The sequence below is a fragment of the Notamacropus eugenii genome, chromosome 2 (genome assembly GCF_028372415.1).
Source record: "Notamacropus eugenii isolate mMacEug1 chromosome 2, mMacEug1.pri_v2, whole genome shotgun sequence".
Taxonomy (NCBI): Eukaryota; Metazoa; Chordata; class Mammalia; order Diprotodontia; family Macropodidae; genus Notamacropus; species Notamacropus eugenii.
Window position 1 is genome coordinate 115,116,119 of NC_092873.1, and position 24,291 is coordinate 115,140,409.

At 35.9% G+C, this 24,291-nt stretch overlaps 1 protein-coding gene and 1 long non-coding RNA gene across 4 annotated transcripts in view; one reads left to right on the forward strand and one right to left on the reverse strand.

Moving 5' to 3' along the window:
• The window catches only part of LOC140526299 (uncharacterized), a 109,075-nt gene that overhangs the window by 39,073 nt on the left and 45,711 nt on the right, over window positions 1-24,291 (forward strand). The gene's annotated exons all lie outside the window — the stretch shown is intronic.
• LOC140526298 (serotriflin-like) overlaps window positions 370-24,291 on the reverse strand; it is a 39,085-nt gene continuing 15,163 nt past the window's right edge. For all 3 annotated transcript variants that reach the window (XM_072642427.1, XM_072642426.1, XM_072642425.1), the window contains 5 exons: window positions 22,519-22,609; window positions 20,506-20,651; window positions 11,426-11,523; window positions 3,742-3,830; window positions 370-855 (listed from right to left, as the gene is read on the reverse strand). In XM_072642427.1, the coding sequence (XP_072498528.1) occupies window positions 728-855; window positions 3,742-3,830; window positions 11,426-11,523; window positions 20,506-20,651; window positions 22,519-22,609 (552 nt within the window). In that variant the 3' untranslated portion in view covers window positions 370-727. The remainder of the gene's footprint in view (window positions 856-3,741; window positions 3,831-11,425; window positions 11,524-20,505; window positions 20,652-22,518; window positions 22,610-24,291) is intronic.

Consider the following 24,291-nt stretch of genomic DNA (forward strand, 5'->3'; position numbering starts at 1 on the left):
CCCATCTCTCTCTCTGTCTCTCTCTGTCTCTCTCTCATCAATCATCTCTCTACATCTCTAGAATTCAATAGTTTTCAAAGCGTAGTCCACAGCTTCATAGTAGTATGGTGATCGCCAAGATCCTTTTAGAATATCTGCAAGGTAAAAATCATTTATTTTCAGAGGAACATAAGGTATTTATGTTACTAGCAACTAGTAACAGATATCAAACATGTAAGAAAGAGCTCTTTGAGAGATGCTCAAGAGTGTAAGGGGGATGGTATAAGCAAAACGTTTGAGAGCAACTGCAAAAAGTAAAAATTAAGACTTAGCATATGGAATAAATTAAAAACTTGGTATTTCTTATTGAAGAATAGGAATCAGACAATGTTTTGTATGCATCCAAGATCCAAATTTAATTCATTTATTCTATATTTATTTAGCAACATGCAATCAACAAATATTTGTTAAACTTCTGCTGTATACTAAAAGTTAGAAAGTTATGAAGTGAGATGAAAAAGACAAAAATGAAGCAGGATTTCTCTGTAGAAATCTTACACTCTGTATTCTCGTCAAGGAAAACAACACAAGCACGTGTATACTCTTACTGTATGCGCAGCACTGCCTTGTGAGACCTTGAGAATAATTTGATATTATAATGTAGAGGCAAAAAAAAAAATAGTTGGCATTTAATCCATCTGTGTATACACATTAGAGGAAGCCAATTTAAGCCAAAGGAAATACAATATTATTTTATTTCAGTTGTACACCTGCAACTAGCTTTACATTTTATAGTAACTAACTTATGATTGCATTTAAGAACACGTAGAACATCTGGACAGTTAATAGCAGCATCAGTGTAAGGACATGGATTGGCTGAAAGACAAACAGATTTGGATAAGTAGGACATTGTGCGTGAAAAGAGAAAATGTAATTCAATTTAAAAACCATTTTAATATATCTACCGTATTACAGGCATTGTGCCCAGCATCGATCATTTTGATTAAAAATGAAATAGCTAACACACGTACATTTGCATTTATAATATGCATATTTATACACACATATACATAAATATGTACACATATGTATGTACAAGGTTAAGGGATGTCCTGTGGAAATGAACAAAGATGAGATAGTGCAGAATCTAAATAAGATAAATTCCTAATCTAGTTTTGAAGAGCGTGGGGTCAGTGGAATGTTTGGACAGGCTGGTCTTACCGGGGAGGGATATCCTATCACTTGAGAATGGAGATAAGATAGAATAACTAAAGATATACAGAAGTTTAGAGATATGGAGAGGGTAGGTATGATCACTCAGAATAGATGGATTCAATCATTTCAGTAAAATAATATGAGGCTATTTTTTGAGAGGGGAGAATAGGTTCAAAGTGGGCATGGAACATGGTAATGAGTCAATTTTAGATGATTGGAATGATTGCTATATGGGTGGACAGGACCAATATAATCAAAATTATAATTCTACCTAAACTAATTTATTTATTCAATGCCATCCCAATTAAATTACCAAAAATATTTTATTGAACTAGAAAAAGATAAAATTCACTTAGAAGGACAAAAAGTCAAAAATAACAGGAGAATCAATGGAAAAAAATGTAAGGGAAGGAGGTTTAGATGTAATAAATCTTAAAATATTATAAAGCAGTAATTATTAAAACAATCTGGCACTAAGACATAAAGGTGGATCAATGGAACAGAGTATACATAAAGTATACAGTGGTAATTAATTACAGTAACCTTGTGTTTGACAAATGTAATGATTTAAGCTTTTGGAATAAGAATTAACTATTTGGTAAAAAAAATTGTTGGGAAAAGTAGAAAACAGTCCGGCAGAAAATGGGTATAGACTAATGTCTAATGTGCTTTACCAAGTTAATGTGAAAATGGATACATGGCTTAGATATAAAGGTAGATATAAGAAAATTAGATGAAAATGGAACATATTACCTCTCAGAGTTTTGGATAGAAAAATGTATGAATAAATAAAAGACAGAAAGTATTGGGAGATATAAAATGGATGATATTGATTACATTAAATTAAAGCTTTGTACAAAGGAAACCAATGTAGCTAAGATTAGAGGGAAAGCAAAATGTTAGGGAAAATCTTTACAGACAGTTTCTCAGATAAATGGCTTATGCCTCAAATATATAGACAGTTTTGTCAAATTCGTAAGAATATGAATCATTTCTCATATGATAAATGATCAAAGGTTATGAACAGGCAATTTTTTGATGAAGAAATTGAAACTATACCAAAGTTATAAAATGCATAGCTATATCAGTCATGTAAAAATGCTCTAAATAATTATCAGTTAGGAGAAACACAAATTATGACAATTCTGAGATATCATCCCACAACTATCAGATTGACTAAAATGATAAAGAGGAAAATGACAAATGTTGGAGGTGATATGAGAAAATTGTGACATTAATACAGTGTTGGTGGAACTGTGAACTGATCCAGTCATTTTGGAGAACAATATGGAACTATGCCTAAATGCATATAAATATATATATGTGTATATATATAATGTATATATATATACATATATAATAACCTAAATGGTTAAAAATGGATAAAACTGTATGTGTCCTTTGACTCAGAAGTACCACCATTAGAATTGTTCCCAAAGATGATCAAGGAAAAGAGGAAAAGAACCTATAAGTTCTAAAGTATTGATGGAAGCTCTCTTTGTGGTGGCAAGAGATGTCAATCAATTGAAGAATGCCTAAAGTAGTTGTGGCATATGACTGTAATGGAATGCTACTGTGCTATAAAAATTGATCAACTGGTTGATTTTAGAAAAAAAACCATGAAAGACTTGCATGAAATGATAAATAATGAAATGAGCATATCCAAGAGAGTGTTATGTACAGTAACAACAATGGTGTTCAAAGAAGAATGACTAAGTAACTCTGAGTATTATAAATACTCAAAGCAATTACAAATAACCTGTGAAGAAAAATGGTATCTAGCTCTAGAAAATTAACTGATAAACAGAATTATGTGTAGTATGGTTGCATACACACACACACACACACGCACTCACACACAAGCACGCACACAAGTGCATGTGCTCGTTGTGTGTGTGTGTGTGTGTGTGTGTGTGTGTGTGTGGCTCTGTGTGTGTGTGTGTGTGTGGCTCTGTGTGTGTCTATGAAATGGTGGCCTTCTGTGGTGCAGAGTGGAAATGGAGAGAGGGAGATAGTACAAAACTTAATATATAATACATAATATTATATAAAATATAACATACACTAATATAATCATGATTCTGTTAAGTCCTTACTTATAGGACCAAAAATTTGACAGCAAAGTGAGATGTAGGGATCCAGTTCAACTTTCCAGTCTGTTATGGGGTCATAGCTATAGAACAAAAAGTGACCATGCGGACCATGTAGTACAAACTGCTGCATTTCGATGATTAAGAAAATGAGGTCTGTGGTATTTAATGCTTGATCAAGGTAACAAAGAGAGTAGACATCTGAGGTGGGATTTGAACTCAGGTGTTCTGATTCCAGAACTATTTCTTTTTCTATGAAAGAAGTGGCTTAGTCTCTTAGTAAACATGTAAATGGGAAGGATGGTGCTAGTGTTTCCCACAGGCAACCTGATTAAACAACCCCAAAATGTGGAAAGTAAAATTGCTCAACAATAATGGGTTACAGATATTTTGAGAGGATGTCATTGCCTTTGTGATCAATCACTCTCTTTAAATTTTCTTGATTTGGGAAACTTACTGCAAAGTCCATCTTCACATTGACCAGGGCAGTCTCCACATGGGATCCCCTTCTTATAAGGAGTAGTAAAAGTTGCACGATTGTTTCCCCTAGAAAATACAATAATTAGAATGATTGAATCACAGTCATGTCTAAGAGTTATGCCATGTTGGCAGAAAATTCCATCTATCCTAATAAGGAAAAATTCCCATAATCATATGAGCAAATTTCATATGTAATGTGAATGCTAAAATTCACAAAATCTTGCAGAGTGAGAATTTTCCATTTTTTACTATGAACCACAAAACCTTTTATATACCATTGGTATGCCAGGACTGCTTTTTATTTGTTTCTTTGTTTATGTTTTAATCTGATATTCAGATTCCCATCTTCTTCAAAACACATTTGCAAATTATGAGATCCTAGATACAAGATATTTACTATTGATTCCGAAAGAAAGTCCTACAAACTCACAGCACACTGTAATCTCTACAACACTTCATTCAGCTACTCATAATGGAAAGTAAGATGACTGTTTTGCAACAGGTACCCTTTTGTAAGGTGATTTGGTATACAGTGGAACATGGGTAGTTCTGTTTCTTCTTATAGAGAGCTTGTACTTACAGGCAGAAAAAATGTCTCTGTGAAATGAATTAATGGACCCTACAGTGCTTCCCCTAAAATAGTCAACTGAAGGAGAAATTTGTTTCAAATCTCTCTCTCTCTCTCTCTCTCTCTCTCTCTCTCTCTCTCTCTCATGCAATCAGGATCAAGTGACTTGCCCAGGGTCACACAGCTAGAAAATCAAGTATCTGAGGCCACATTTGAACTCAGGTCCTGCTGACTCTAAGACTGGTGCTCAATCCCTGTTCCACCTAGCTGCCCCTCAAATATCTCTAGGGATTTTTAATCCAAGACATAGAGATAATTAACATATATGTATGACCAAAAACCATTCCCAAATATATGTGATGAAAGGATATGAGGCCTTAAATGAAGTATTTTGAATTACTAATTACCATAGGAAAGATTGCTTCGTGTCACAAGTAATAAAAGGTCACATCAAAATAGGCATAACAGGCAAAAAAGACATGAAAATAATCTAGAGATTTTACCTCAGACCTAGTGAATCAGCAAAGTTTAAAAAAGAAAAGGTGGAAACATGGGCACACAAATGCATTGTTGTTGGAGTTGTGAATTGGTACAACCATTATGAAAAACAATTAGGAATTATGTAAATAAAATTTTTAAAATCATGCAGGGGTGGGGAACTTGTGGACTTTGAGGCCACATGTGACTTTCCAGGTCCTCAAGTGTGGCCCTTTGACTGGATCCAAATTTCACAGAATCAATCCCTTTAATAAAAGTATTTGTTCCGTACAACTTGCACTCAGTAAAAAGATCACACACAAGGATCTAGAAGGTTACATGTGGTTTCCAGATCACAGGTTCCCCCCTCCTGGTTGGCTGAGAGCTTCCGATGCTAGTCATATATTCCAAGGAAGTAATTTGCAAATTGAAATGTTCAACATATTTCAAAATACATATAGGAGAACTTTTTGTGTTGGTAAAGAAATGGAAACAAAGCAGACACCTAGTTATCAAAGAATGGCAAAACAAATTATAGTATATGAACATGACATAATATTACTTTGTTACAAAAGCAATAAATATGAATACAAAGAATCAAGGAAAGATGTTCAAGGACAGATATAAAGTGAAGTAAGGTAAACCAAGAAAACAACATATCCAATGAATATAAGAATGAAAATGGTAAAAACAAACAAACAAACAAAAAATCTTCACAAAACACCACAAACTAAACATTGCAAAAGTATAAAGAATAATCCCCAGGAATATGAAAAAAGAATCATTCTTTGCAGTCTACAGATACGTAGTACTGTATGTAACATCTGAATTTTTGTGTATTGATTATCTTTGGTGAGTTTCTCCCATTTGTTCCTCTTTTTGCCCCCCCTTAGAAATTTGCTTTGTGGGATGTTGCTGTGAGAGGGAGAGAAAGAAACAAGGAGACAGTAGCGTCAAACTCAGATAGAAAAAGATGCCTCTTGGATTCATACTGACTATAAAAACCACAAACTAATGTAAATATTTTATTGTATTTTTTATTTTTAAAACTTTTCCCAATTACATTTTAATCTGGCAATCGGAAGGGGCTGTAAATTTGGCATCTCTGAATTCAAAATAACGTTAAAAAAAGATAGAAATAAAAACACTTTTCCAAAAGAAAAAAATACTTCTCTTGACTAATACCCTTCCATGATTCTAAATCTTTTCTGACTCTTTTGATGCAAGCTTTGAAACCCCCTCTTAATATGAAAATGTGGCAGTTTGTTATGTGTAAAGTTACTGTAAGCACTAATACCTAAAAAAATAGTCCTCATACTATGATTAGGCTCAATATGAGGTGAAAAAAGCATATTTTGTGTTTGAGTTCCATTCCAATGCAAAACTTATGTACAAATAAATTACCTTCCCAATCAAATGAGAAAGTATTTAATGAAACTTTACTCACAAAAACACATGAATATGAAAATACATGGAGAATTTTCCATTTTGATGTGGTAGGGAAGTCCTGGATTGAGGATTTGCTCTACCACCAAAGATTATAAAAATATCTATGAATGAGTAGATAAGTCTTAGGGACTTACCTTAAGCACATAGAGATTAGGTAACTCAAGTAACTTACCTAATAAAAGTTATCAATAACAGGATCTGAACCTAGCTCTTCGTAGTTCTACACTCAGCATCCCATTCACTAGACCTTACTGCTTTAACAGTTTATTTATTATGTTAATAAAACATAATAAACAGAGAACTATGAAATGCAATGATAATTATCTGCATAAACCAATGGAAAACAATTCTCTCTAACAGTCTCTTGATCCAATGGCAAAAATTTAAAATGTCCATAGAGTATACAGGTAGAGTAACAGAAATTTTCCTCAGTGATGAGGAACAAAAGCAAAGATTCTGAGACACTTCCTCATTTCTCTAAAGAGGTAGTATACTTCCCTTTCTTTTATCTGGCTTTAGGCTATATTTCCATTGACCCTTTCTGGCTTCAGGGTTAACAATCAATCAATCAACGTTATTATGTGCCTACTATGTGCCGGATTTAGTAAACCGGATTTAAGTGAGGGAAGGTTGTGCAAAGTCATCAGCATCACATTCACTGCCAGAATCTTCTGTGTCTGGTAGCTAGAAATCAATCAGGACAACTAGAGATGTCTCAAAATGTAATGGAAAACTTTGGCCTTTTCAAGCTAAGGTCCAATAAGTGGGGCTTACCTGTGGGTGCTCTGCACGAAGGGAATGTAAATTTTAATTTCTGAAACTTTTTGTTTCCTTTTTATCTTAAAGACCACCGTAACCCCACATCACTCTGGCTCTCCAAATCACTCTAGCTCTCAGTGATTGGCCAGCGATAGATCCCAGCCCAAGCCCCACTTAGCGGTCACTTTTTGGGCCTTGATGGCTCAGAGAGAATATAAATAGCAATTGTTTCTGTTTGGCCAGAACTCTTGAAGATCTTCCACTCTCAGATCTTTCTTTTGTTTTTGAGGCCTTTCTTTGCTTTATTTCTTATTATACCTCAATCACTGAATAGACTTTGCCTCATGTAGCTCCAGTGCAATATTTACAGCAACTACAGTGGCCAGGATATCCCAGCACAATTCTGAATTTCAAAATAAATGGAAGATAGAACCAAAACTTCTATTCAGACACCAGAAAGCCAAATCCATCATAGTAACAAAAATCTATACATAATAACAATGCAGAGGACAACATCATCCCCAAGCCTTCCCCTTGCTAGGCTTCCCACAAACACTCAATCTAGCTGTCTGCCTCCTCTCCCTCCCTCAGTTTTGACCACTGACCAATTTCCTCTCAGCTCTGCTTTATTTCCACCTCTTCCTTTTACTTCCTTCCTACTCTACCCCTTCCTGTTCCATGTGACTTAAACTCATGTGTTTCAGGCTTCCATGTGACTTAAGAAGGTCACATGGACCTATTAATAAATGGGAAAGATCTTCCCATTTAAATTACCATTACACCTCATTCAAACTGAGACCTGTTATTGAAGATCTTAGCTTGAAAAGGCCAAGGTTCCTCATTACATCCTAGGCCATCTCCAATTGTCCTGATCAATATCTGGCCAGTGGATACAGATGACTCTGAAGGTAAAAGTGAGGCTGGTGATTTTGTGTAGTCTTCCCTCATGTAAATCCAATTTATTTGCCTATCATGACATTGACCTTCCTGATGTCATGGTCTTCTTCCAGAACAAAGAACAAACAGCATCAGCTAGTGCCAGACAATGAACTATGTAAGCACTGGGGTTACAAAAAGAGATAAAAGACAGTCCCTGCCTTCAAAGAGCTTACAGTTCAATTTTCTTCTAATTTTTGTTTGTTTCTTTCTTAAAGACCAACCTTAAGCCCAAATCACTCTAGGTCTCATTGATTGGAAGACAATAGATCCTAGGGCAAGCCCTTCTTGGTCATTGTTTAGGCCCTGATTAGCTCAGAATGAAGGTAAATAGCAATTGTCTCTGTTTGGGCCAGAAACCCTGAAAATTTTCCCCTCACCCCATTGACTATTTATTTATTAAAAAACAAAACAACAACAACAAAAAAACCCTTTTGACTAGGTAAAAAGGCCATTCTCTGCCTCAATTCTTATTAAGCCTTAATCACTGAATGGGCTTTACCTCAGTCAAACTGAGACCTGTTAAAGACTTTAACTTGATAAGACAAAGATCCCACCCTGTGTCCTGGACCATCTCCAGTCATCCTGATCTGTATCTTGCCACTGGACCCAGATGACTCTGGAGGAGAAAGTGAGGTTAGTGCTCTTGCACAGCCCTCCCTCATGTGAATCCAATTCACTTGCATATCATGACACCACCTCTCTGTTGATATGTTCCTCTTCAAGAAAGAAGGACAAACAAGTCTAATGGAAGAGAGAATGTGAAAACAAATACATACATCGCAAGCAATATGCAGGGTAAATAGGAAATAATTTATAGAGGGAAGGCACTGCAGTTATGAGATTAGGGAAAGCTTACTATAGAAGGTGAGGTTTTAATTGTGATATAAAGGAAACCAGGGACATCTAAAGTCAGAGAAGAGGAGGGAATTCATTCTAGGCATATGGAAAGCCAGAGAAAATACCTATAGCCAAGTGACAGAGTATCTTGTTAACTACATAGTCTGGAGGCCACTGGCCCTGGATCAGAGTTTGTGCCAGGGAATAAAGGAGCCCAGAATACTGGAAAGGTAGGAGAGGTCTAGGTTATGAAGGCCTTTGAATGCCTAACTGAACACTTAGTTTTTGCTCCTGGAATTAATGGGAAGCCACTGAAGTTTATTGAGTAGGAGAGAATAGATCAGAGTTTTTATTTTGTTTTCCTGAGCTTTCAGCTAAGCACCAATATTTCTGTTGTTGGTCCTTTTAACACTTATGAATTCTAGTCATGCAAAATATAGAAACTTGAAAACTATTAATGACATCAACACACTTGTGGCAAAAGGAACATTAGCAATGAATTCTCTTCTGGCATTTTCTCCATAGCAAAAGACAACATGTTCATTTTTCCCCATCCCACCCTTACCTCTCACACACCTTAAGAAACAACAACAAGAAAAACTGATAGATTAACCAACACAAAGCATTGATTGTGATAGAATGAAACAAAAATTAGATAAGTTGTAATGGGGGTGAGAATGGTTTACAGCATGAAATCCATTGATAATGTTTAATATAAAATTTTGGAATAATCTCTTTGTTCTCTCTGAGGCGAACTCGGAGAATGCCTCTTCCTGTGTCGGCAGAGGCCAGCCAGGGCTGACTCTGCATTCCTTGGAGACCTTTAACCTATGACATATCTTGAATAATGGGTCTTTCCTTTTTTCTTATTATCTATAGACACATACTATGTTGTGACATGTTAGTGGTAAAGAGAATATAGACATCTTGGGTCATAATTTCTATTGAACATTGTTTGCCCCTTCCTGTGTCAGTTATCTGTTTAGGGCAGGAAGCCTGCCACTCACTAGTGGTGGGATTTCCTTCCTTCCTTGTCACTGAGACATATGTTTACCCAGCTTGGAATCCCAACATTTGATTGACATTGCTTTGTTAATTGTCTTGTCTTACTGAATTTATGATTTGCTTAGTTAAGAGAGTTTCCTCCTCATGGCAAAATGTATATAAGCCAGAAGATTTCTGCACTGGGTAGCCAGAACATTTCTGGCTCCATAATGCATTATGTTACCGTTATCTTTAATAGGGAATTGATCAATTAATTAATTAAATCATAAAACGTATGCATTTAGCCTGTTGCCTTTCTTAACCAAGTTTTCAGGTCAACACCATCTATCCTTTGAGTAGGTAGGACAACACGATGACCTAGAAGCAATCTTCCCACCCAATCCACCCAATGGTGGACAAATGGAGAGTGTGACAGTGGTACAAGAGATGGAAGCATACAGATAACCAATCTTGCTCACTTCATGATTTTTCACCCTAGGGTCAATTTGCCCAAGGGCAAATGGAGAGAGCAGAAATTACCCTTAGATTGACCTTTCTTTTGTAAATGTGTTCTATGGGAATCATAACAAGCTCTAATTCTAGAACTTGTATTATAGTTACCTCCGACCAGGGGTAGGGAACCTGCACCTGAAGGCCAGATGTGGCCCTCTAGGTCCTCAAGTGCAGTCCTTTGACTGAATTCAAACTTCACAGAACAAATTCTTTTAATACAGGGACTTGTTCTATACCACTTGGACTCAGTCAAAAGGCTGTACCCAGGACCTAGAAGGTCACATGTGGCCTCAGTGCTCAGGTTTCCCACCCCTGCCTCAGACTATTAGGAGACAGCTGATACCTCCTTTTTTTTGGTCTGGGAAACACATCACCAGATAGAATAAAATATATTGGGCTTTCAGAGGCCTGATGCTATGTTGTTATAGACGATCTCTTGGTCAGGGTGTTCTATCATGTGTCTGGCTGAGTTTCTTCAGGACAGAAAATACTGTCAGGAAGTAAGATGGATATTCTGGGGCACAAAGGGGAAGTGAAGGAAAGAGAGAGTACTTGTTTCTCTAGACCATGAACATACCTAATTCCTTATTACTAGACTCAATGATTACATATCTAGATGTCCTGATATGGCATCCCTTTGTCTTTTTATACTATAAAACTAAAAGAAAAACAATAGTGATGATGTTATTAATACTTTTGTAAATAATATTAATAACTTCAGGAAATTGGTGTCCTCTGTATTTAGGACCTGAAGACCTGAGTTCAAATCCAAGTTTTGACACTCATTATTTGTGAGATCTTTGGGAAGTCACTAACCTCTCTGTTCTTCAGTTTCATTGACAGGAAAAATGCTTAAGCGTGAAAAGACAATCCCTAAGGGCCCATCCATTCCTAGCAATATGAACCTATTTAAGGGTAAATTTAATAGCTAAGAAGTAAAAGAATCATGATTAAACATCCTGGGAAGTCTATTTGTTAGCTATGGAATCATCAATGCATGCTTTATAAAAATAATCTTTTACCTTGAAAGGAAATGTTAATTTGAATTTCACTTTTGCAACAATTAAAAAAGGCAAATTATGGTACTTTAGGTAGATATATTGCTAAGAAATTCTAAGTATAAATTTATACATACCCATGACAATAGTGGCATGTATAGAAATATTTAAATGTCTCTTGATTGGGGCAATGAGCAACACCACAGCCAATCATATAAGAAGTGGCCCAAACAGTCTGAAAGGAAAAAAGCAACATGGTTATTAAATTTGAGTTATATTTTAAACACATTTTTAAAAGCATGAATCCTTATCCACCAATGTTTCAAAAAGTTATTTTGAGTCTTCAGGTGCTTTGAAAATAGCCTATATGGGAACTTGTGAAAAACTGGTCTTTGCTCACATTCTCAGGTCTTACAATCCATCTAGTTTGAACCAAAGGGAATCAAGCAGGAAAAAAACCAAAAACAACAACCTGGAAACCAACATAAAATTTGGTGATTCATCTTTCTACATTTTTCTTTTATATTTTCATGGAAATTTGATGGACATCTACTTCAAAGTTTTGGGGAGATAGCGTGAATCACATATGTCAAAGCTCACCGCACTGAAAACTCCAGTCTCTTTTTGTCAATTGACAAGATGACAGTTCTTGGGGTAATTGTCACTGAACAAGCACACATTTTACTCAATAGAGAAATGTATTTAATAACAACTGTCCAACACATGAGCTATCAGGGATATAACCCTGTCTCAATAATGAACACACTAACTTATTAATATGATTTCTATAAATCAAGAATTTAATCTTTCATACCCAAGTATCCCTGAAAACACAATGGAAATTGATTATTAATTGACACCTAACCTGGACCTAGTAGACCTACCATATTGTCATCAGAGAAGAGTAAAGAGAGGAAGTGACATTCTGCTGAGAAGTAGAAGACAGGAAATACTAGCCAGTTACTTCTCTTCCTATGCCTCATAAGTACATATTGGTTTCTATAGAAAATTACCTCTTCTATTCAGCCATATAACTTGTATTAGGGCCCACTTTTTCAAGGAGGTATTTTACATTTTCTTCTTTTTTTTATTATTTTATTTGAATGATTATTTATGCCCCATGGAGTCATTAAATTCCACTTGTCCAGTTCCAATTTTTTTAGGAGTGATTTTCTTTGGTTAGCTTCTTTACCTCATTTTCCATTTATTCAATTCTAGTTTTTAACGAGTTGTTTTCTTCAGTAAATTTTTGTATATTTTTTTCCATTTTTTGTGCTTCCTTTATCAATCTGTTGACTCTTTTTCATGATTCACTTGTATCATTCTCATTTCTCTTCCCAATTTTTCTTCTACCTTATTTGATATTTAAATTTCTTTCTGAGTTCTTCCAGGAGTTCTTTTTGGATCTGAGACCAATTCTCATTTTTTTGGAGGCTCTGAATAAATGACTTTTCATGTTGTTGCCCTTTTCTGAATTTATGTTTTGATCTTCTGTCACTGTAATAATTTTCTATGATCAAATTCTTTTTTTGCTTGTTTGTTCTTTGTTAAATTTTCCCCCAGCCTATTTCACTACTTTTAAAGTTGAGCTCTGCTCCTGGGGTGGAAGGGTACTATTCCAAGCTTCTTGTGCTGGGGACTTCAGTCCCTGGCTGATAGTCTGGTGTTTTCTTGGTGCCTCAGGGGACCTGGCCACTCATTTGGTACTGCACTAGGGGAGGTCTGGAAATGCAGAGGGCCTTTCCTAGCTCCCCTAATTGCTAGTGCTTTTCTCTCTATGATTACCTTCATTCAACTTTGAATGAATATTCTATATATTTCTAGATGTTCAAAATGCTTTACCAATTAGAATGCAGAATCTTTAATGGCAGTGATAAAATTAACTTTTTCTTTGTGCTTAGCACCATGTCTGGCACATAAGAAGTGTCTGTTAATTGCATTATTGATGGTATTATTTTTCGTCACTTTACTCTCTAAATCATTTTTTTAAATAAAAAAATAAACCTAAATACTCTGGATATGCAGAACACTGTTTTAGGTACTAGGATAAATAGAAAGTTAAATAAGATAACTTTTAAGACTAGTTAAGACATATACACTAATGATCATAATATAAAATGGAAAAAAATTATAATTCATAATACATGTGTAACACTTTATGCTAAATAAAGGTACCATCCCTTTTATGTGTAAGCAGTCCACTTGCTGAAGGTGACAGAAAAAGAACATCAATATAAGAAAAACTGGTAAAAAGAAATTGACTCACGAAGAAATATAGTCTCTTAAGTTGTTCATCTTTCGTTCTTGAAAAGGACCAGTAATATCACAAATGTGATATGTTGACTTTTGAGTGAATTCAATTAAAATGAAGCAGAGCTGTGCAAAGTTTTCAGCCTCATTCTCTCTAAGGTCATTGAAGTTCAGTGGCAAGACAAAGGTCTAGATGACAAAGGACAGGCAGTGGGTGACCTTGAACTTTCCAAATTAAGGTCTTTCCCAGGTCTCAGTTTGTGTAAGGCCACATCCATTCAATGTAAGGGTTAGGTAAGAACTGAAACAAAAGAGGGCCAATTTACTATTCCAAAGAAATCAGTATGGGAGAGGAAATTTCTGACCAGAAACCAATTGCTATTTACACTCCTTCTAAGTCATCAAAATGTAAACAATGAACCACAAAGGCTTGGACTTAAGCTATTATTGGCCATTCAGTGAAAGCCAGAATGATTTAGGTTTAAAAGCTTAGTCATGTACAACCATTTAAAACACAATGAGCTTTTTTTAAAAGACTTCTTTTTAGAGGTGAGAGAAAGAAAGAAAGAAAGAAAGAAAGAAAGAAAGAAAGAAAGAAAGAAAGAAAGAAAGAAAGAAAGAAAGAAAGGAAGGAAGGAAGGAAGGAAGGAAGGAAGGAAGGAAGGAAGGAAGGAAGGAAGGAAGGAAGGAAGGAAGGAAGGAAGGAAGGAAGGAAAGAAAGAAAAGAAGGAAGGAAGGAAAGAAAGAAAGAAAGAAAAGAAGGAAGGAAGAAAGAAAGAAAGAAAGGAAGGAAGGAAGGAAGAAAGAAAAAGAAAGGAAGGAAGGAAGGAAGAAACAAAGAAAGAAGGAAAGAAAGAAGGAAGGAAGCAAGAAACAAAGAAAGAAGGAAAGAAAGAAGGAAAGAAAGAAAGAAATGAGGGAAAGGAGGGAAAGGAGGGAAAGGAGGGAGAGGGGGAGAGAAGAAGAAGGTAAAGAAGAAAGGAAGGAAGGAATGATAGCTGCATTTCCCAACTTCTGTTTGAATTGGTAGATTGGGTCCCCAGAGGGCAGTTACTACTACCCTCAGATAACATGGTAAAGATTGTTAATACAGAGCCTTCTACTAAAAAACTAGTTTATTCCTTCCCACAAATACACACAGCAACCATGAGAAGAGTAGGCTTGGTAATATTTAATATAAAATTTTGAAATAATCTCTTTGTCCTCTCTGAAGCAAGCTCAGAGAGTGCCTCTTCCTATGTCAACAAAAGTCAGCCAGAGCTGACTTAACATTCCTTAGGAGACCTTTAACCTAAGACACTTTTTCTGAATAATGGGACATTTTCCATATCTTAATATTTTGTGGACATATACTATGTTATGGCATGTTAATGGTAAAGAAAACACAGACATCTTGGGTCGTATCTACTTGGAACTTTGTCAAACTCTGTTATCTTACTGTATTTACAACTATGCAATTAAGAAATTCCTTTCTAATGGTCTAGTTAATCACTTATGGAGACCATAAATCTGAAAGACATAGAACACCCTCTTTGTCCTACAACAGATTTAAGACTGGCTGTTTTTGGTATCTGGTAGCTAGATCTAGTTTCTAGCTCTGTGGACTCCATGTACTGTTACTTCAAAGGGAATGAATTAATCTATAATAAATAATGAAAATGTATGCATTTAGTCTATTGTCTCTACTACAACCAAACTTTCAGGTTAACAGGCTAAAACTTTGATCACAGCAGTAGTGAAGCACACATACAAGAAATATGTGTGACAATGTTGAACTCATATCATCTGCTCTGGATGTCTTCCTCTCTATGCAGAGCCCTCACACAGAATGCCTGTTGGTGTTGTTTGTTCTCTTGGTTTTTTGAGTGAATTAGAGTGAGGCAGAGCTGTGGAGTCATCAGCCTCACACTTGCTGCTCTGGAATCATCAGAGTTCAGTGGCAAGACCAGTCTCCCCATTTTGAGAATTTAGATAACCTTGTCTCAGATAAATATTCTGAGATCACGAACTTGAAGGCAGAGCAATGATTGTTGGATTTAGGGCATTGTGGTCCATCAAATTATTTGCACATGATTGCTCTTAAAGCCATAAAACTTATAAATATTAAAATTAAAAATCACAGTATTAGGGACTATGAGGAAGTTACAACTACTGAGTTCATACAAAAGAAAAATGTGAATTTTTTTGAGTTTTTATATAAAGTACTGATAAGTCAATTATCACTTGGTAACTGATTTGTGTTATTGAAAGAGACAAAAAGCTTTTAACAGGAGCTTTAGGAAAAGATAGAAGGAAAAAGCAGGAAGGATTAACTGAAAGCAGGAAGATTCATAAGAAATAGCAAACAGAAGACTCAGAAGACTTCCAAGTGAGATATCTGACTCTTTAGCTGCTTTGCTGGGAACTTGCTGATTGGCAGAGGTCTGACTTTGCCGAGTATTTGCTGATTGGAAGAGAATCATTGTGTTGTGGATTATCTGGAGAAAGGCTGAAGCAGCTCCTGGAAACTCATTGGAAAAGTACTGACTTCCGTTGCTATATGAAGAGCTATAAAAGTTTATTACTTTTAAATAACACATACAGCCTGAGGGAGACAAAACCTCTCCGAGGTGCCTATGATGCCTTCTACTGTCCAGCTGCTTTGGGAAGGAAAAGCGGAGTGGGAAAAGCTGGGCATTACACCTGTAATTTGAAAAGAGACGGATAATTAAGGAAAAAATAAAGCAGCATCCTCTGCTGCTTGCAGATCTAAGGATACTATGAGTTCTTTGGCTAAAGGAACTGTTTATCACTGAAAATTAGTAACTTTTTTTTCTCTTATCATCTAACTAAAAGAAGTTTCAAGTGAAAAGAGCTTGTTATTGCTTCATCAATTAGCCCTAATAAGAGTAGTCTCCTCTATCCTCAGAAAAATGATGACTAAAAGGGAAGCCCTTAGCAAAGAAGCTTTGTTTGATGCAGATTGTTCCTAAAGGGACCAGGGGCATTGAAGACTAGACATAGCAGTTTTGAGTTTTCTTAGGCACATGGGTGTCCCTACTTCTTTAAATTCCTGTGAGGCTTCTGTAAATTTATGTCTACTTTCCCATGGATAATCTGTGCTTTGCAGGGAGAGTATGACCCAGGTATATCACTGGATTGCTGTTTTGTGATTATTCCTATTTTCACCTTTTATTAAATAAATTGTATGATTACCATGTCTTTTATTTCCTGTACCATATTGTTTAATGGGTATTTTATGATGAGTCAAACATGACAAGGTGGCAGAGTTTATATAAATAGGAAACCCACAGTAGAGGGCTCAGGAGACACAGTGGAGAATAGTAGGCATATATTGGTTCTGCACCAGTCACCCCTCAGATTACCAAAGTGTAGAGTTGACTTTAATACCTGTGTGTTGGGATCCTGTGGTCATCTTCTCTAATCTGTGGTTTAGGATGCTTATATAAAGACCAGTTGTGCATGAACCAGCTCAGACAGAGAGCAAGAATATGCGGTCCAAAGTCATGCCCAGGTTACATAATTTTGAAGAAAGAAATCATAAAAGAGGAAGCATTTGAACTGAGTCATAAAGAATGGATTTAAACAGGCATCTGTAAGAGGATATGCTACACATAAGACATTATATGCGCAAAACCACAGAGGTGAGAAAGTATAGAATATATCTACAATTAAAGAACTATAACTCTCCAAAGTTACCAGTGATCTCATAATTTCTATATCCAATGGCCTTTTCTCAATCCTCTTTGTCCTCAATATCTCTGGACCATTTGACACTTAATCATTCCCTTCTCCTCGATATTCTACTCTCTCTGGATTTTCAGGATGCAACTCTTTGCTGGTTCTCCTCTTGCCTATCTGACTGCTCCTTCTCAGTCTCCTTTGCTGAATCCTCATCTGAATCATTCCTTCTAACCATAGGTGTCCCTCAGGGTTTTGTCCTGGGTCATTTTCTCTTCTCCTCCCAAACTACTTAACTTGGTGTTCTCATTAGCTCCCATAGGTTTAATTACTATGCTGAGGATTCTCAAATCTGCCTATCCTGCTCCAACCTCTCTTCTGATCTCCAAAATCTTATCTCCAACTGCCCTTCAGACATCTCAACTCCATGTACAATAGCCATCTTTAGCTAGACATTCCAAGACAGAGTTCATTATCATTATTTTTGCCCTTAAACCATATACCTTCCCTATTACTGTAGAGCACAGCACCATTCTTCTAGGGCCCCTGGCTCACAACCAGGGGTCATCTGTATTCTTCACTATCTCTCACCCTCCATATCTAAGCCATTGTGAATGCCTGTTAATTTAAACTCTGCCACATCTGTTGAATATTTCCCCTTCTCTCTTCTGATACTGCTACCACTCTGGTGCAGTTCATGGTGGATTATTGCAACATCCTGCTAGTGGATCTGCCTTCCCCAAGTCTCTCTCCACTCCAATCATTCATTCAGCCACCAATTTGATTTTCATTGACCATGTCACTCCCCTATTCAAATTTCAGTAACTCTCTATCACCTCCAGGATTAAATACAAAATGCTGTTTGGCATTCAACACCACTTATACCTACCCCCCTCCTACCTTTCCAATCTTTTTATATCTTATTCCTTGCCATATACTGTTCCATCCAATGACACTGGCCTCATGTCTATTTCACAAACATGACACTCCATCTTTCAGCTCCAGACGTTTTCTCTGGCTGTCCCACTTGTCTGCAATGCTCTCCCTCCATAACTCTGCCTACCGACTTCCTTTAATTTCCAAATAAAATCCTATTTTTTACTAGAAGCTTTTCCCAACCCCTCCTAATGTTGTTGTCTTCTTTCTGTTAATTATTTCCTGTTAATCCTATAGAAAGCTCGATTTGTCTATATAAAGTTTGCATATTGATTATAAACTATCTGAGGATAGAGATTGTCTCTTGCCTTTTTTTTTGTACCTTCAAGGCTTAATGCAGAGATTGCAAAATTATAGATTATTTAATGAATATTTATCAATTAAGTCAATGCATTTATTATATAAGTGCATGAAAAATACATTTTGCCCAGACTGTTATATGTAGGTAGACTGTTTTGATAGACTTTTCCCAGACTGAAGTAAAAACAAACAAAAACCTCAAATCAGCTTGTATCTCATTTGGGAAAGTGTCTAAGTCTCTTAAACATCCTAATCTCATTGATGTAGATTACTATCTCTTTAAAACCAAAATTCTTCTGATGATAACATATGGTAGAGAAGCACAGAATACCAGAATCTCTGAACTAAAATTAGAAATAACTGAAGGATAAAGGGAAGATATGTAGCGGCCCTAAGTAGGCCACGGAATGTGTGTTGCCAAGAATGATCTGTATATTCTAAGTGTCATAAAACATTTTATCAAGAACTTCTGTGACAAAAAAAGGAGGCAGGTCACTCGCAGTGAGAATAGGAAAGGATAGGCTTTGCTAGAAATTCTTTCCAAGAAGGGACCTTTCTACAGTTATGGGAAAGTCATCTACAAAATATTTATGTGTGAAAACACTGATGAGAACAGAATCACGAATAAGGTTCAGTTTCCATCTGATGAGGCATAACCCTCACTAATGAAATCATACAAGTGTTACTGTACCAATTGCAAAAACATATGATGAACAGGTTTGTAACTATTGAGTTAGAGGGGAACATATGTATAAACTGGGCAGAATGTAAAAGCTGAAATGTGAAAGTAGAACTATAACATTCCATAGCAATCATTGGTTTTCTCTCTCAGTTATTCTAGGACTATATTGAACAAAAAGCAGAAAGCCAGGTAACTATCAAGAATGTTGAAGGACATGTCTTAATGTTACAGGGCTACCCAATTCACTTTCTTCTCCAGTAAATCATATATTTTTTAGTTTTCAGTTGTCCCCTGAGTGTTTCATTGTGCTATCTTATTAATTCAAAGATAAATTTCTTTGGAAGAGAGTGCCATATTTCTCCTACATTATACATGACAAATAGCTGCATAGCACTGGGCTTACCCCAGTGTGTAGATATTAATATATAGAAAAATCTGTTGAGAATGATCAAGTTAATAAGTTTATTGGTTGTCCTTCATTCTGAAAGAGGACCAAAATGACATCAGTGTGTAGGAATCAAGGTATAGTGTATCCAATTGCTGCTGATCACACCAATATTAGCTCAGAAGCTCTACCACAGTTCAGGCACAAATAATCCACATGAACATTTGAAGTGGACATGTCTCTAAATTTGTGCCTGTCATGTTTCTTTTGAGCTACTAAAATTATGCTCTGCTTGGGAAACAAAAAGAATCTATATAAAGGAGAGCAAACATTTCAGCCAGAGAAACAAACAAAACTAATAACAAAAAAAGAGGTCCTATTTTCCAATTTTAATGTGGTGCCATAGTCAATGACTCTACTGAAATTCTCTGATACATTAATGTAGCATTGAAGCAATCTCAAGTTTTTCAAGACTATGACAGACCCTGCAAAAAGTTGCATGGTGACCAACTCATGAATAATACCTAAATTAGTAAACTATGAAGAAGTTATGATTTATGTCACTGGAGAGTGTTCTCATGAAAATAAATCAGAGGTTCCTTTAATACTGAAGTAAGTAGTAAGTTATTGGAATGCATTTCTAGCTTATTCACTCTTGTTGTTCAGTCATTTTCCATCTTGTCAAACTCTTTGTGACTCCATTTAATGTTTTCTTGGCAGAGATACTGGAGTGGTTTGCTCTTTCCTTCTCCAGCTCATTTTACAGATAAGGAACTGAAGCAAACAAAGTTAAATGACTTGACCAGGGTCATATATATCTAGTAAGTGTCTGAGGTTAGATTTTAACTTGGGAAGAGGAGTCTTCCTGACTCTAGGCTGGGTACTCTGTCTACTATGGCACCTAACATTCCTTTATTCACTCTTATCTTAATAGTAGTAAGGATGCATTGCTAATCTGTATGAAATATCAATGCACATCTTACCTGAGTATAGTGACCAACAACTGATTCTGGTTGTGTTGGTCCAGATCCATATGTGAAGTTTTCTGACTCATCATACCACATCTGGATTACATCTGACCATGACAGGGGATGAGAGGCAAACAACAGATTTTCTCCACATAAACTTTCTAGAAGCATAGAAATCTCAGGGTCATACATTATATAGTTGGAAATAGAATGTAAGCTATTTGGGAGCAAGTCTGTTATTTAATTTTGTCTAAATCCATGACTTGCCTTTATTAGGTCCTCAATAAATCCTTCTGCGGTTGAATTTGAAGCGAATCTACCATAATTTTTTTCTTTCTGATATTATTGAAAAAGTGACATGTGATATGACGAAATCAGTCCCATAACTGATTATTGGTTCTCTGCTTTTATTGGCTAATTTCCATGTGCTCCTACAGACTGACCACACAATACTCCAGTTTATAGTTGATAGCCCAGAGGACCTAATTCACCATGCAAAAAAAATTGTGTGTGTGTATACACACACATACATATATACATATACATACATGTGTGTGGAATCTAGAAACATAAATATACAATAGGAAATATAGCATTATAGATTATATATTATCACTTAAAATATATAACATATGCTGTGTAAAATATAAGTAATTTATATAAGTATGTTCATGATTTATATATAAATTATATTTTATAATAAATCATATTCTATAACATTAGATATTAAGAAATTGGAATTAGAGAACATAGAACTCCATAGCAAAAAAAAATGTTAGAGACTACTAAGGGGTCCAATCATAGCCTCTAAAATATAAATCTGGAAAGGATTTTAGATATCACCTAGGTCAATCCATTCATTTTTATAGATGATGAAATCAAAGACTGAACAAATGAAGTGGTTTGCCTGAAGTCACTTAGGTGATATGTGACAAAGGGTAGATTCAAACTCAGGTTCTGTCAACTCCAAGTTGGGTCCGCTTCCCTTAGTACTGCCATTGTTCCTTCTGAATTGCTAGACCTGGGACTTGGTGAGACCATGTCTCTGTCTCTATCTGTTCTCTATGTCTATCTATCTAGCCTCTGAGTGCCTGTGTATCTTATCTTGAGTTGAACTTAAGTCTTTTCACTTCAGTATGGTCTTAATGAAAAATGTCATTACTGTATTAGAACATTCCATGTTACATGAGTGAACTCAACCATCACATTCCTTGGAAACAGATATCAACTGAATTTGTATAACAATCTTTTTTAAAAAATATTTTTCAATTGTGTTTACCATTATGATGATCATGATGATGACTTTATTATAATTCCTCTACTGTTGTTCTTATCAACTCTAGTGAAGAGGCAATATACTTTTATGTTACTTTCTACTTAAGCAGAAATCATCCTACTTAGTTTTATTTGTGAGTTCTTTGAAAGAAGAAACTTCTTAAGTTTTGCCAATTATAGTCATAGTGCCCAACTGCATATCTGATATCTAGTAGAGTATGTCTGATACATAGGAGAGATTTAGTAAATATGTATTGAATTTCATTTACTTTAAGAGAGAAAGATGAAAGATGGTTTTGGTTGCAGAGAGTGAGCATGTGCTCATTGGTATATTTCTACTGGATGGCTTTCTGGAAAAAGCCAAAGAATGACAGGCATAACTTGCCAACTCAATTTCTCTGTAGTCATAGAAGAACAGTAATTATCTTTTGCTGACATGTAAGTGCCAGGAGGATAATTTGTGTATTTATAAAAGGTGGCATCTGCCAAAATCCTCTTGGGGCATAATCCTTTTATAAAATAGATCCATTTCAACTTGCTCAGCCAACATTAACATAGAATATTCTAAGACTGTCAATTGCATATGTAATATTTCATGTAAGTAATATTTATTTACAGGTAAGAAAAAAATGAAATAACTCTGAAGAATATGCTTAGGGTCTAATTGCATATGTAGAATGAAAAGTTCTACTGAACTGCTAGACCTTGGTGTCACTGTGAATCCCTTCAGGAAAGCTTGAACAATATACCTACCTGTAAGTGTCCTCTTGAATTGAGGACTATGTTCCCTCTTACACTCTTCTGACCAATTTCTGGCATTTTGTGCAGCATTTTCATTCCATCCCTAAAGTCAAAGAATAAGAATCTGTTACATAATGTTGTAACTAGCTTATAACGTTTTCTTGATAATTAAATTCAACTTGGCATATTCATTAATTCTAAGCCATGAAATATACTCATAGTTTTAGAATAGCTAAAAAAAAAATGGTTGATGTTAAATTTTTCCAAGGCGATACCTGGAGCAACATTTGGGGGAATTGAGCAATAACATTAATGTGCCCGAGCTGCTCTCCCATGCAAAAACTCATCTTATTTTTAAACACAGATTTTCTCCATGTAATGCTATATGTTTGCATTCTTACATTTCCATCATCTCTATGTAATCAAAGTTGCAGGTAAATTTAGATCAAATAAGAAGACACATGGTAAAATATAAGATCTCATCAGTGATACACTAAGTGCAAGAGGTAGCTAATGATATCAAAATGGTGGTTGGTTGTTATTCTTCATTTCCAAAGAGGACCAAAATGACATCACCATGATAAAGTGAATTTTCAGTGTGTCCGACTGTGGATGATCAAACCAATATGAGCTCAGAATGTTCTACCACAGGTTGGGCACAGATCATCTGTATGAATTTTTGAGGTGGATACTCCAAATTTGTGCATCGTATGTTTACTTTGTGCTGTCTCAATTCTGCTTTGCTCGTAGAGTACAACCACCTTTCTGATGTAGGCATGCCATGCTGAGCCATCCTGTGCCAGTGTCTCTCATGTTGCACAGTCAAATCCAAAGTTCTTGAGAGTGTCCTTGTATCACTTCTTCTGATCACCATGTGATCACCTGTCCCATGTGAGTTCTCTATAAAATAGTCTTTTTGGCAAATGCATATTTTGCATTCAAACAAAGTGGCCAGCCCATCAGAGTTTCACTCTCTGAAGCATAATTTGAATGCTTGGCAGTTCAGCTTGAGCAAGAAGTTTGAATGCTGTAGATAAGTTCACTTATCTTGGTAGTGTACTTTCCAGGGATGTACACAGTGACAATGAGGTTGATGCATTCATTGCCAGAGCTAGCTCAGTGTTTGGGAGGCTCCGCAGAAAAGTTTGGGAGAGAAGAGGTATTAGATTGACTACCAAACTGATGGTCTACAGAGCTGTTGTGCTGACCTCGTTGTTGTATACCTGTGAAACATGGAGAGTCTACCAGCACCATTCCAGGAAACTGAATCGCTTCCATTTGAACCGTCTTAAGAAGATTCTGTGGATCACCTGGCAGGATAAGGTACCAGACACTAAAGTCCTATCTAAATGTATGATTAGAAAAAAGAGGTGATCTGGTCATATGCTGAGACAGAAGGAAAATATGACATACAAAAAGACTTAGATGAAGCTCTCTTCTGTGGGGGGAATCTATAAAAGAACTTGGAGAAGCATTACAAAGGTGCCTTATAGATCTAAATATGATATCTTATGACTATAAACATGGGTTTAAATTTTGGCTCTCTTACTAACTAGCACTGTCATTTCTGTAAATCTGTTTTGTTTTTTTACTGGACCTGTTATTTCACTGAGGTATGGACTTCTGGATGAGAAAACTCGCTCTGCCAATGCAAAATGGTAGCTATTCTTCAATTTATACTGTAAAGGAGCTGCCTCAGACACTGAGAGGCTTAGTAACTTGTACAGTCTTATCTCAGAGGCAGGATTCAAATCATCATTTTCTTGACTCCAAAGCCAATTTTCT